This window comes from Mastigoproctus giganteus, chromosome 3 (genome assembly GCF_048544385.1).
Source record: "Mastigoproctus giganteus isolate SK-2022 chromosome 3, ASM4854438v1, whole genome shotgun sequence".
In the NCBI taxonomy this organism is placed as follows: Eukaryota; Metazoa; Arthropoda; class Arachnida; order Uropygi; family Thelyphonidae; genus Mastigoproctus; species Mastigoproctus giganteus.
Genome location: NC_143577.1, coordinates 53,381,775 through 53,394,576, shown reverse-complemented (window position 1 = coordinate 53,394,576; position 12,802 = coordinate 53,381,775). Strand labels below are relative to the sequence as shown.

General features: G+C 37.4%; 1 protein-coding gene across 1 annotated transcript in view; it reads right to left on the bottom strand.

Annotated features, from left to right (window-relative positions):
- The window catches only part of sxc (O-linked N-acetylglucosamine (GlcNAc) transferase sxc), a 211,300-nt gene that overhangs the window by 59,733 nt on the left and 138,765 nt on the right, over nt 1–12,802 (bottom strand). Inside the window, exons 13-14 of the mRNA XM_090369293.1 lie at nt 12,586–12,765; nt 8,764–8,922 (exon numbers count right to left, since the gene is read on the bottom strand). Of these exons, the coding sequence (XP_090225419.1) occupies nt 8,764–8,922; nt 12,586–12,765 (339 nt within the window). The remainder of the gene's footprint in view (nt 1–8,763; nt 8,923–12,585; nt 12,766–12,802) is intronic.

Below are 12,802 nucleotides of genomic sequence, written 5' to 3'. Positions count from 1 at the left end.
ATAACTTGGGAAAATCTGTCTATTCTCCAACCAAGGACAACAAAATATCTATTTCTTTACCTTTAATGCTATGGAGAGGTAAACTTTTTTTTTTTTTTTTTTTTGTGAAATTGAATAAAAAGTTCAATTTGGTTCTAGAAAAACTTGTTCTCCAAGTAGTATTATTGAATGATAAATTAGTTCTCCAAATATGATTATATTTAAGTTAAATATTATTTGAAGTAAAATGGTTCCGATAACCCCCTTGCCATCTATTATATTTGAAGCTAGCAGACTTTTGACTGCCAGAACAAAATACACTTTGGTCTTAGGAAATCAACAGAAAGTTGCTGACTGGCTAAGTCCACAACTTACCAATTTATTCATAAAGTTGCACCTTCTACTTTGGATGTATTAAATATTTTAAGTAGTAACACTTCAATGGATCGTATCAGCATACAATAACTGTGAAATCGAAGAATTTTCAGCTCCTGGGAACAGAAGTTTTTGAAAAATTCTGCAGTTTTATTAACCTAATTAGCATATTAATAATATTCTATAAATAACTTTAGTCCTAGTCACATTCGTTAGTTTATTTACAAATTAAGCTAGAGATTTTGTGCATTACAACTTAATACAGTTAGAACCTTTGTATTGGTGATTTGGTGTGAATATTGTAAATTGTACCCTAGTGCGTGGTAGGGGAATTCCAGTGTTTTAATTGTGATAAATAGGTATCTCAAAAGTTCAAATCATGTACGTTGGCATTAGCTGATAATTTTATTATATATTACAATTAACTTAACTTTACAAGTGCAATACGCATAGCATAAACTTCATAACGTAATACATGTAATGTAAACGTCAGAGCGTATTATATTATATCAGATTAGGATTCTCAAATTAAATTTGAACAGAAATCATGGCAGAGACCAGAGCAGCAAAGCAAAGGACTCAAAGTAACAGGAGTACAGTGGTTCGAAGGAGAACTTGGGAGGGAGGGAGGGAGGGAGGGAGGGAGGGAGGGAGGGAGGGAGGGTCGTCCTCCAACTCAGTCTTACGAAACATGCTACTTGTTTGATGTTCTTATGAAATGTACTAATCCTTTGATGTCTGGAAATATGATATGATACAGCCATTGGGTATTGTGTGTTCGACATAAAGATGAGGATATTAAGCATCAACTCAGCATTCTGATATATGCTTATGAGAGCTTGACAAATAGCATGGATGCACTTGAAGGAATTAAATTGGGGGCACAACAATGCCAGAGCTTCCACTTGTGCATCAGGCAACACAGTGGCAAAATGCACAGGTTCAAAGGAGGTAGTTACTGTCAGTGACAATAATCAGGGAAATAGGAAATATACTGTGCAAAAAGGATAAGATAGAATAGGACCAGTGTCCTATCCCACCTTAGGGGAATTCCAGGGCAAAAGTTGATGACATTGCAGAGCAGATATCTTTTAAGGGCACAAAAGGTGATATTGTTCAGCACATTGGTGCCAATGACATTAAGAGTAGGGGATTGTAGGACTTACTTAACAAGTATAGGGCAATACTGAGAAAGAGTCATGAGTTAGGGTTAAATTAGAAAGTGTCTGAAATTCTGCCCAGACAACAGGAGGGAAGGCCTTGTCAATCAATTTGGCCCTGTACATATTGTGCACAGCTCATAGGATAGAATTCTCAGCATGGTGTGTGCATGTTAACAGGAGAGACTGCTTCTACAAGAATGGAATACACTTAAATAGAAAGTGTGCAAGAATATTTGCTAATGCTATTGAGGCAGTGTTAGGTTGATCAGAAAACTGATAGTTTGGAAGGGATACAGGCTAACAAGAGCTCCAGGCAGAGGGGCAAAAGTGATTCTTGTACTGCTTCTAATGGAACACACAGCAGCTCAAAAAGATAGGTACCAAGGATTTCAAGGGCTGCTGCAGGTCATTATGGATGAAGGAAATAAATGGGCTGTGTTAGAGTAACTAAGAGTAAGGACAGGTGCATGTATACCAATGCTAGGAGCACAGTAAATAAATTTGGTGAATTTGAAGAGCTGGTCAAGTCATCACATGGAGACATTGTGGGGATATCAGAGACATGGTGCCAATCAGATATAAGGGAATTGGAATAATGGGAGTACAGTGTATACAGAAAGGACAGATAGGATAGGAAGGGGGGTTAAGCTCTTATTTAAGAACCACCTAATATCTAAGACAGTGATTGCAGTTGACACTGGTTACCAGTGAAATGTTGAGTCAGTTTGGTGTGACATAACTGGGAAAACAAAATTGAGGAGTGTGTTATAGGTCTGTGATGAATACAACAAAAAACTATACAGAGAAACAGAATGGGGCAATAAACCAGAATGTCTTATAATGGGCTAGTTTGACATCCAGATATTAACTGGAATTTGTGGGTTGGTCACTGACACACTAGCAAGATTTTTGCAGGAACAAGAGACAACAAAAATGCTCTTGATCTGAATATCAGCAGTGATTCTTCATGGATTAAGAATCTGCAGAAGGTATATCAATGAGCACACTGTGATCATTGCCACCTAGTGGGATTGACTCAAAGAGGTAACTACCATCAGGTGTAAAGGGAAGGGTTTTTGCTTTCGTAAAGGTGACTACGGTGGTCTGAGACGTTTTTTAAATTTTATACAGTGGGACCAATAATGACGTTACCAACAGCAAATTCTAAATGAGAAGCATTCAGGGAATAATCATCGAAGCTATTAGGCTTTTCATACCAACTAAGAAATACTGTTCAAGGTTAAGGTCTAAATGGATGTCAACTGAACTAACGAGACATGTGACAAACAAGAAAAGTGCAAGGGATGCATATAAATTATCAGATGATACGGAAGCCTATATTAGATATAAAAGAGTCTGCAGTCAAGTCACAAAAGAGGTTAGGCAAGCAAAGCAGATTATGAAAAATCTTTGGCAAAGGATGCAAAGAAAAACAGCAAAGACTTCTTTATTTATGTAAACACTAGAGAAAAAAAGAGATGAAACAATGGTACAACTGATATTGTGGTTTACTATATTTGATCCTGCTCAGGTTGCTAACAAACTGAATAATTTTGCGACTAAATCCACTTCCCTAAAGAATTCCTTATATATGAATGTAGTTGCAAAATTATTCAGTTTGTCATTTATTAAACTCTAACAGGGAGCTAAATGATTTTGTAATAAGAGAGGAAACTAGAAAAGTGGTTGTTGAAGTTAAACATAAGAAAAGCACATGGGGTGGATAGGTTCTATCCAATTGTATTAAGGGAGGAAGCAAAGTAAGTAAGCCCCTTAGCCATAATTATGGGAGCATCTTTGGATATGGGGGAGATACCCGTGACCCAGAGAAGTGCAAATGTATCCCCAATTCACAAAGGGAGATCAAAAGGTGACATGAGTAATTACAGACCAGTTAACTTCTTTTCCAGGGAAAATAATGGACTCACTGGTTAAAGAAGTAATGCAAGACCATTCAGGAGTGTAATCACACTTCAGTCAATAGCATGGGTTCATTAAGGAGAGATTTTGCTCAAACAATTTGATTGAATACTAATGATGCAGTAACAAAGGAAGTGAATGCAAAAAATAATTCTGACATCATATAGTTGAATTTCAGGAAAACTTTTGATACTGTTGCTTATAAAAGACTGCTCTACAAATTGGAGTTGTGGAATTACGGGCAATTTATTGCTATGGATAAAGGATTGATTGAGAAGACAGAGTGGTTATCAATGAACACTGCTCTTCATGGACTAATGTTATTAGTGGAGTCCCATGGGGTTTGGTGCTGTGTCCATTGTTACTTTCTGTATTTATTAATGACATCAATGAAAGTATATCAGTTTTAATATCAGATAATACAAAACTTGGCCAGGTGGTTAATGACAGTATGCTTCTGTAACAAGATCCAAAAAAAATTAGGCAAATGAGATGAGAAATGCAAATTGAAGTTTAACATTGACAAATGCAAGGTATACTGTGCACGAGCACCTATAATCTCAGAGAAAAACATACCAACTCTGTGGTACTACACTCAGGTTAGTGGAAAATGAAAAGGACCTAGGGGTAATTTTGTACAGTCAGATATGAAGTTCTCTGAGTAGTGCAGACAGGTTGCCAGGACAGCTCATGGGATTTTGTCAATGATATATAGGAGCTTTACTAGCAGGGATAAGGAGGCGATTGTCCCTTTGTATAAAGAAATGGTCAGGACACACCTTGAGTAATGCATACAGGTCTGGAGGCATCACTTTAGGAATTAATTTAGAGTTGTTGGAATGGGTATAGATAAGGGTAACAAGATTGGCGAGGAGAAGAGAGGGTGCTCTTACTAAAAGAGGCTTCCGTTTGGAAATTTTAGCATCTGGAGACTAGGCACCTGGAAAGTGATCTGACTGAGGTGTAGTGTATCACCCATCTGACTGAGGTGTAGAGTATCACCCAGTGGTGGTATCCTGGCACTTTGGGTGGTTGTTTCCCTCTTTGGACTATTCCAGCCAAACCCTTACTATGGTGACTCTTGAACAGCTGATAATGTATTAATATTAAGAGTAGCAAATAATGCAAGAAAGCAAGCTTGCCTTCAGCCAGCTGGTGGTCAACTGCTGGAACAACCTTCTATCTGTTATGGAAAGTGAATATTTTGAATAAATTCGAAGAATTAAAACTAATGGAGGTGCTGGATTGATGAAAAGTGATGTAGAGTTGCTGAAATGGGTATAGATAAGGATAACAAGATTGGTGAGGAGAAGAAAGAGTGCTCTTACTAAGAAAGGCTTCTGTTTTGCAAATTTTAGCATCTGGAGACTAGGCACCTGGAAAGTTAGTTAGTTAGTTATTTTGGTTTTTAGGAGCATTAGCAACTAAGGCCATATTGCTCCGGGATATGCGGTGGTCATTCCCTGACCTTTCCGCATCCTCCGTATTTGGTGGTGATGGGCTTGAACCCCGGTCTAATCAAGAAGCGTGTGCTACGCACTGCTGCTCCTTCCCACCTGGCTACGGAGGCGCCCACCTGGAAAGTGATCTGACCGAGGTGTTTATAGCTTTGAATGGCTTGAGCAAACTAAATGCTGATGGGGTTCTTCCTCTTGCTCAGACTATGCATATGAGGGGGCATAAATTAAAATTGAGGAAGGATGGTAGCAGAATAGATGTGCAGAAATTTGCCTTCATCCAGCTGGTGGTCGATTGTTGAACAATCTTCATCTGTTGTGGAAGTGAATATTTTGAATAAATTCAAAGTAGTAAACAAATGTGAAAGTGAATATTTTGAATAAATTCAAAGTATTGGAGGGGATGGATAGGTGAAATTTTTTTTAGCTGATGCTGTATAAGCTTGCTTTTGTGCATTATTTGCCACTCTTAATACTAATATATTATCAGCTGTTCAAGAGTCACCATAGTGAGGGTGTGGCCAGAGTAGTCCAAAGAGGGAGACAACTGCCCAAAGTGCCAGGATACCACTACTGGGTGATACACGAGGTGAACAGCAGTTGGCATGTGTTGTCCAGAACAAATGATTCCAACAAATGTTGTCCAGAACAAATGTCAATTAATGACAGACTACAACCAAAATGCAGAGAAACATTGCTGAGCCCATCATCCAGCAGATAGCCCTACAGAGCAGGTGACTGTACATGTGCCTGTTTACCAACCGTCATCGACATCAGCCTCCAGTGGGCATGGGAGTACCATTCCTGAACACTGGACGACTGGAAAAGGCGCCTGGTCTGATGAATAAAGGTTCCAGCTCCATTGTGCTGATGGACAGGTGCAGAGCTGCAACCAGACTGCATAGCTGGACAAAAACAAGCCAGGCAGCGACATCATGGTTTGGGAGATGTTTTCACATACATCGCTGGGTCCCCTCAACTTCACCGAACACACCCTCCCTGCCAAATCGTACTTCGGAACAAGTTTTGCCCTAAGTGGCAACTGGGTATCCAGATGGCAGACTCTTGAACAAAACAACACCCCATGGCACCAGCCTGTATCGTACAGAAATAGTTCAAGAAGGAGCATGTCCAGACATTTCCAACCATGCTCTCCTGGCCTTCAAATTCCCAACATCAATCACACCTAACATTTGTGAGATGCAGTGGAACACAGCATTTGCAAGTCCACGGTAATGCCTTACTACATTGCTGAATTCTTTCTGTCCAACTGGTCCAGGAACCTGAGGACACCTACAGTCTCGCCAAGCTATGCAGTTATCACAGTAAAAAGCAGCCCAACACACTATTACTGTGTTGGGCTGCTTTTTACAAAACATTCAAAATGTTTTGCCTTGTGTGTGTGTGTGCGTGTGTTCTTACTGAAGACTATAAAAATGATATTTGGTAAAGTTTACCGTAATAGGTCCATGTCAGGTAAAAAAAAAAAAAAAAAGTAAAGTGCAGCCATTATCAACCCACTGCAGGATGGAAGCCTCCTCAACAATTCATGCTGAGGGAAATGGACCATAATCTGCCACACTGGTCCAGTGCGGGTTGGCAGATCGACCGTATTCAGCAGTCAAGGGCTTGAACCCCGGTCTACTCAAAGAGTGTGTGCTACTGCACTCCTGCTCCTGCCCACTTGGCTACGGAGGCCGTCTGTTGTGCAACGTTAATGCTATTGTACATGGGGCAATTAGGCATTATACGTGCATGAAATTATATTAGTCAATTTTATTTTATGGTATCTATCTGTAGGTAATTAGGTGTATAAGGACCAAACTTTACACCTAATTTCCTACAGACAGATACCATAAAATAAAACTGACTACTATATTATGGCTAAAAAAGGCACCCAAGTGATGTGCCACCAATGCATATGTGAGTCTTTCTAAAGCAGTCAATAAACATGCTTGAAAAGCAAAAGCATATGAAATTAACCATTGGCGCATCTGATATTGAGGGATATTGATGGAGTACACTATTTGCAGAAATACATTTTCACTTGTTGCCAACTAGTCTAGGGAAACACTAAAGCTGTATACCTGGTACATAGTCTTGTTCTCTGCTTGCACTGATGTTAGTTTATTATTATTATTTTTGATTTATTTATACACAGGAATGATAAAGTTGAGGCTTGTCCTGATTTTCACCTCGCCCAAAAGTTAGTATTCACCTTTAGCTAAAAATTAGACTTATTTTATTTTCAATCAATATTTTGCATGGATATTAAAGGAGTTTCTCTTCAGAATGCCAAATATAATGACTCACAGAATGCACTCTCTCAAATACAGTTGGCAGTGAACGTATTAATCTATATGGCCAATATCCACATTTGTCACATCAAGTAAATTTCTGGAGTGAGCAATTCAAATGAGAAAGTGAGATGAAAAGATGACATGCACCCAATTTAGACACTATCACCAAGGTTATATATGGAAAAAAATAGAACTGATGGTAATAAAAGACAGATGACTAAAGGTTGCAGAGGTAACCTAAGAAACTGCATACCACAGCCAAGTGCTCTGTGAATAACTTGTGTTAAACTAAGGATTTAAAAGTTTAGTTCTAGCTGAGTCTCAAAGACGTTAACTGCTCTTTCAGAAAAAATATTCAGCATAGATGTCATTTTCAAATGGTAACAATTTAACAGGAAAACCTGGAAGTTTTTAAAGATGATCCAAAAGGTTTTGTTATACTCCTACAGAGATCTGAAGAGGGACAATATTTGAATGGTATATTACTGATAACAAATTATATCATTTCTAACAAATTATACGATTCACATATCACTGTTCAAGCTGTATATATGACATGATACTTGCTTCAAAACGATAGTCAGTGACACGTGGCTAAACAAGCTCTTCACGACAAATATTGGCATGCTCACACAGTCATCTGCTCAGTAGCAATCAGGGAGATGGCCTGTAGTGGCAGTTGTGGAAAGTTCACACAGTAAAAAAAATCTTACACCAGTCTACAAATTAAATGATCACCCCTCACATATTATCTTGTTTTATACATTTTGTATTTCTTCAGAAATAACTTCCTGCAAATAGTAAGGTCCTACTGCAAATAGTGTACATTCTTCCTAGAATGTAAAAATAACATGGAAAAATACCTGCTGGAGTGGGGATAAAATCAAAACGGTAATCTTTCACTATTTATTCTGACTGGTTATCTCATATTCCTCTAGTTCCATGTAATTCTTCCCTAGCTTCCTTTTCCCTCAGTAAGGATGGAGAAAGGAAGAAGGGAAGAGAGAGAATAAATAAAAATATTTTTACTTTTCAAGCACATGTAAAAATAATCCATATTTAACTTATTCATATTCTTGTTCATTCTGCCAATTGCAGAATTTGCACTTCTTAAATGCAATGAAACTATAATAGAATATAGTTTTTAGCTTTTAGCCCTATTTCAACTATGAAACAGCTTAACTAAGAATCATAATACTATAAAGTATATGTATCTCAGAAAAAATAATTTTATCACACACACAAAATATAAAAGCTGAAATAGTGAAGCATGGTATATAATGCATATTTATATAATCTACATTCTATAATCTTCATTTTCTAGACCAGTGGAAGTCAGGTATAATTTTCAGTGTTCTAGAACTAAGGTAATGCAGGAAAACAAGTCACTGGAAAATACAAGAGAACATATTTAAGAAACTGCATTTTCTATGTGGGATTCCCTCTGATACAGTCATAGTATGATGTAACATTCAGAACTAAGTTTTTTTCAAGCAAAATGCTCTTGGAACAGGACCAAAAAGCAATGATTCCCCCTTCCCCCTTCTTGTATTTTATAGAATTTCTTACTTCTACTCTTTCTTTATTGTGCATTCCAGGTACACTTTGCATCAAATGAGAAGTTGGATGGTTTCCAAAGTCTGAGCTAACATAACCAATCCTTAAACGCCCAGAACTTGTTTTCAAATCCTTTGGATGCTGGTAAGGAGGTTTATGCAGCACTTGTATCTAAAGTGAAGAGAAATAATACAAAATTAGAAAATTAAGTCCTCGTTGAGTAACATAGATAAATATCTGCCTGTTGAATAAAATACATGCAAATAAGTAATACTTGAAATACATATTCTTATTCTACAAGTTGCATTCATACAATCAATAAACATTACCCAACAGCCAGAAATTTGAAAACTGTGGATGGAGACTGCCCTACACTATGAAATGCTATAAATCTTTCTTTTTTTACCCAACTCCATTATCAACCTGTACAAACAAAGAGAAACATGTATATTTTTCCTGCGCACTACACTTCCAGCACAGTAGTTCCAGCTTCCTTTAAAGGAGATTATTGTTGGTTTGGTCCTGCCATATTTGTTAAGCTACATTTATTATTATTATTATTCAGAGACATTTTTGTATTCTGAGTTCTAGATAGTACATGCAATTCTGAAGGTAGCATCCACTGGATTTGGTAACTTGTAACTAGGGCTTACAATACTGGTCAAAATATTAATACCAGTATTTCGGTATTTTTAATTTATGAAACCAGAATACCGGTATTCCAAAAACAAACGTTTTTCTCAATAAATTTTGATGACAGTTAGGTGCAATAAAGTAAGGGGGGGGGAATACTGTAATTACTTGAATTCAAGTTTTAAATAAACATTTATTGCAATAATAAATATTCTGAAAAAAAAAAAAAATCATTAAAAATACAGTTATTCTAAAAACAAAAAAAATACATATTGTTACTGCAAAGTTTAGTTATGTTTAAACATCCACACTACCTGTCCGAATAAAGCAAGCTCTTAAGAAACATAAGCAATCAATAGTATGATCATTTAAAATGAATCTAATTTTGGTACATATTTGATTAGCAGCAGAAAACGCCCTTTCAGATTCTATTCTGGTACTATTGTACTGAGATAAATCGTAGACGATCTCAGTCCATATTTTTTAGGCTTTAAACTTTTTTAGCAAAAACAGTTAAAAAGTATTTCATTAATTACCAACTAAAGTTCATCTTTTAAAATCTCATTGGAGTCAGGCAATTTCTTATTTTGGAAAGAATTTGCAGAACACTGATGTTCTGTTCCATGTTGGTCTTCATGGTTGAATTATGTTCATCATTTTCTGAAGGAGAAAGACGTTTTATTCAGTGAAGTATAATTCTTCACATATATAAATGCAAAGATGAGAAGGACAAATCAGATCGAATGCATATGTAATTGCGTGGGATAGTATTAGATACCCCAACTGATGTTGCAGATGAACTCGTCAATTTCTCTGCATCGATATTTACAGAAGAAAAACCCTTCAAGTCAATGAGAAAACTTTTGTGCCCACAGGCAAGTAAGGCTCCTATGGTTGATGGCATATACCCTATAATCTTAAAGGAGGCAGCAAGTGAGTGCATTGAACCTTTAGGGCTAGCTATGAGAGCATCACTGGACTCGGAAGAGATTCCTTTGGATTAGTGTAAATTGGAACAAAGGCGGTTCTAGGAGTGTAATGGGAAATTACCGACTGGCCAGTCTAACTTCCGTAGTAGGGAAAATCATGGAGGCAATGATCAAGGGTGGAATTCAGGATCATTTAGAGGGAAATGAAATTCTGTAGGATACATAGCATGGTTTTGTAAAGGGAAAATAATGTTTAACAAATCTGGTTAGCCATTTTGACAGGTCACTTGTGAGCTGGATTTGGAGAATAATTTCGACATTGTTTATTTAGATATCAGCAAAGCATTTGACTCAGTTCCACATGAGCGGTTAGTTTATAAGTTGGAGCAGGCTGGAATCATATGGAAAATCCTTAGATGGATAGCACGATGGCTTGAGGGCACCAGGCAGGGGGTTGTGATAAATGATTATTCCTCAGATTGGGTTAATATGAGAAGCAGGGTTTCCCAAGGATCAGTATTGGGACCTCTCTTGTTTTTGATTATCTTAAATGACATGTATGAAGGGATATAGGGTGTAATGTCTAAACTTGCAGATGATGCAAAGATCAGTAGAGTAGTTAATAGTAGTTAATGATCGCCGCCAAGCAGAGCTTCTTCAGAGTGGCCTAGATAGACTTCTGGGATGGTCAGAAAAGTGACAGATATGCTTTAATTCAGCAAAATGCAAGGTCTTACACCTGGGGAACAGCAACCCCAAAAATAACTTATACATTTGGTGGAGTTGAACTAAAGTCAGTAGTGGAGGAACGGGACTTGAGAGTTACGATACGGCCAGACATGAAATTGTCCGAGAATTGTGGAGAGGTTGCAATGTTGCATGATGTCCTATCGATAATTTATCGAACATTTGCTAGTAGAGATAATGTTGTCATAATCACATAAAGATGATTTTATAACCTTTGTGATTAAATTATAAACTATTTTTTTAAATTAGTACCGAAAAACCAGTATTTTTGTATCAATACCTTTTTTTTTTTTTTTTTTTTGCCACTGTGGCAAAATATATGGCAAATACTATTACACCAGTATCATATTCATGATACTGGTGAAAATATCATAATGTGAACCCAATAACTGTTTTTTTTTTGGTAATTTGTTCCATGACCTTGGGAGTTGAAATTTTCGCAATATAATTCTCTAAAAGGTTGTTTATATAGTGTAAGTTGTATTAGTTACCAATTCAAATCATTAAAAATGCACTTTTATCGTTCATGTCAACACCAGTACAATGCAAAGGACACTGTGCACTGTACTGGTGGCCAAATGATTGTGGTAACCCATGACATGGGTTATCATGATCATTCATAGTTTGTCTGGCCATTAATCACCCTAACTAATGTCAGATACTGTCTAGCTCGGTGGTTTTTTTTTTTTGGTAGTTGTTGGCGCATCGGCTTCTGTGGCCATAGTGCACCTTCGAAGGTTTTTGCAGCACTTTGATCCAAGCCCGCTAGCTCGGTGTAAGGCCCACCATTCTTGCACCATAGGCCAATGGAAAGCTGTGCTTTGGAGTGATGAGTCAATGTACATAGTCTACAGTCCAGCAGTTGTGTCTGAGCTTGGTAGATTCCCAGAGAAAGGTACTTACTGCACCATATCATTCCAACAATGAAGTTTGGCAGAGGTACTGCAATGGTCTGGGGCTGTTTTTTTTTGGGACCATCGATTATTCTGGGTAAAACCATGAATGATGGACTATCTAGAAGTCCTGGACAATGTTGTGGCAACATGTCAAGGAAGGTCCATACCTATATAAGCAAGAGAATGCTCTATGTCACACTACTTGTGTTTTGCTGTGCTGGTTTGAGGACGTATCAAAAGTTGGACTGGCCAGCCCAGTGCCCTTACTTAAATCACATAGAGAACCTCTGGGATAAATTGGATTGTTAGTTAGATGTGCATGAGGATAAGACTGCCCAAAAAGCAGAGCCAAACTGGCCACCACTTTGAAGGCAGAATGAGGAAATATGAGGACATTTAGGATGAGAACAAAAAAAAAAAAAAAAAAAAAAAGGTGGAAGTGTTCAACACAGTCTAAAGGTTTCAGCACACATTATTAGTTTTCATGCAAATAAAGATTATTTGCAGATATGCAGGTGCTCAGATTTTAATAGTAAGGAAGTATATATATATATCAGCCTTTTCTAATAACTTTGCCCTTCCAAAGAAAGGGCAAGTATGTTATCTAGGATATTCTTAAAAATACAAACCTTTTCAAGGCAAAGATTGGCATGACGAGCAGCTATGGCTTTACGAAATTCATGAGATAATGGATAGAGCATGCTATGATGGGGATGAACTGATGGAAGCCTGTTTTTATCCAACTGATCTGCTACAATTGCCACTAGCTTCTTCATTCGTGATTCATAGTCTGTCCAGTCACAAACAATCTAAAGAAACATATAATATTTAATAGAAAGGAATGGT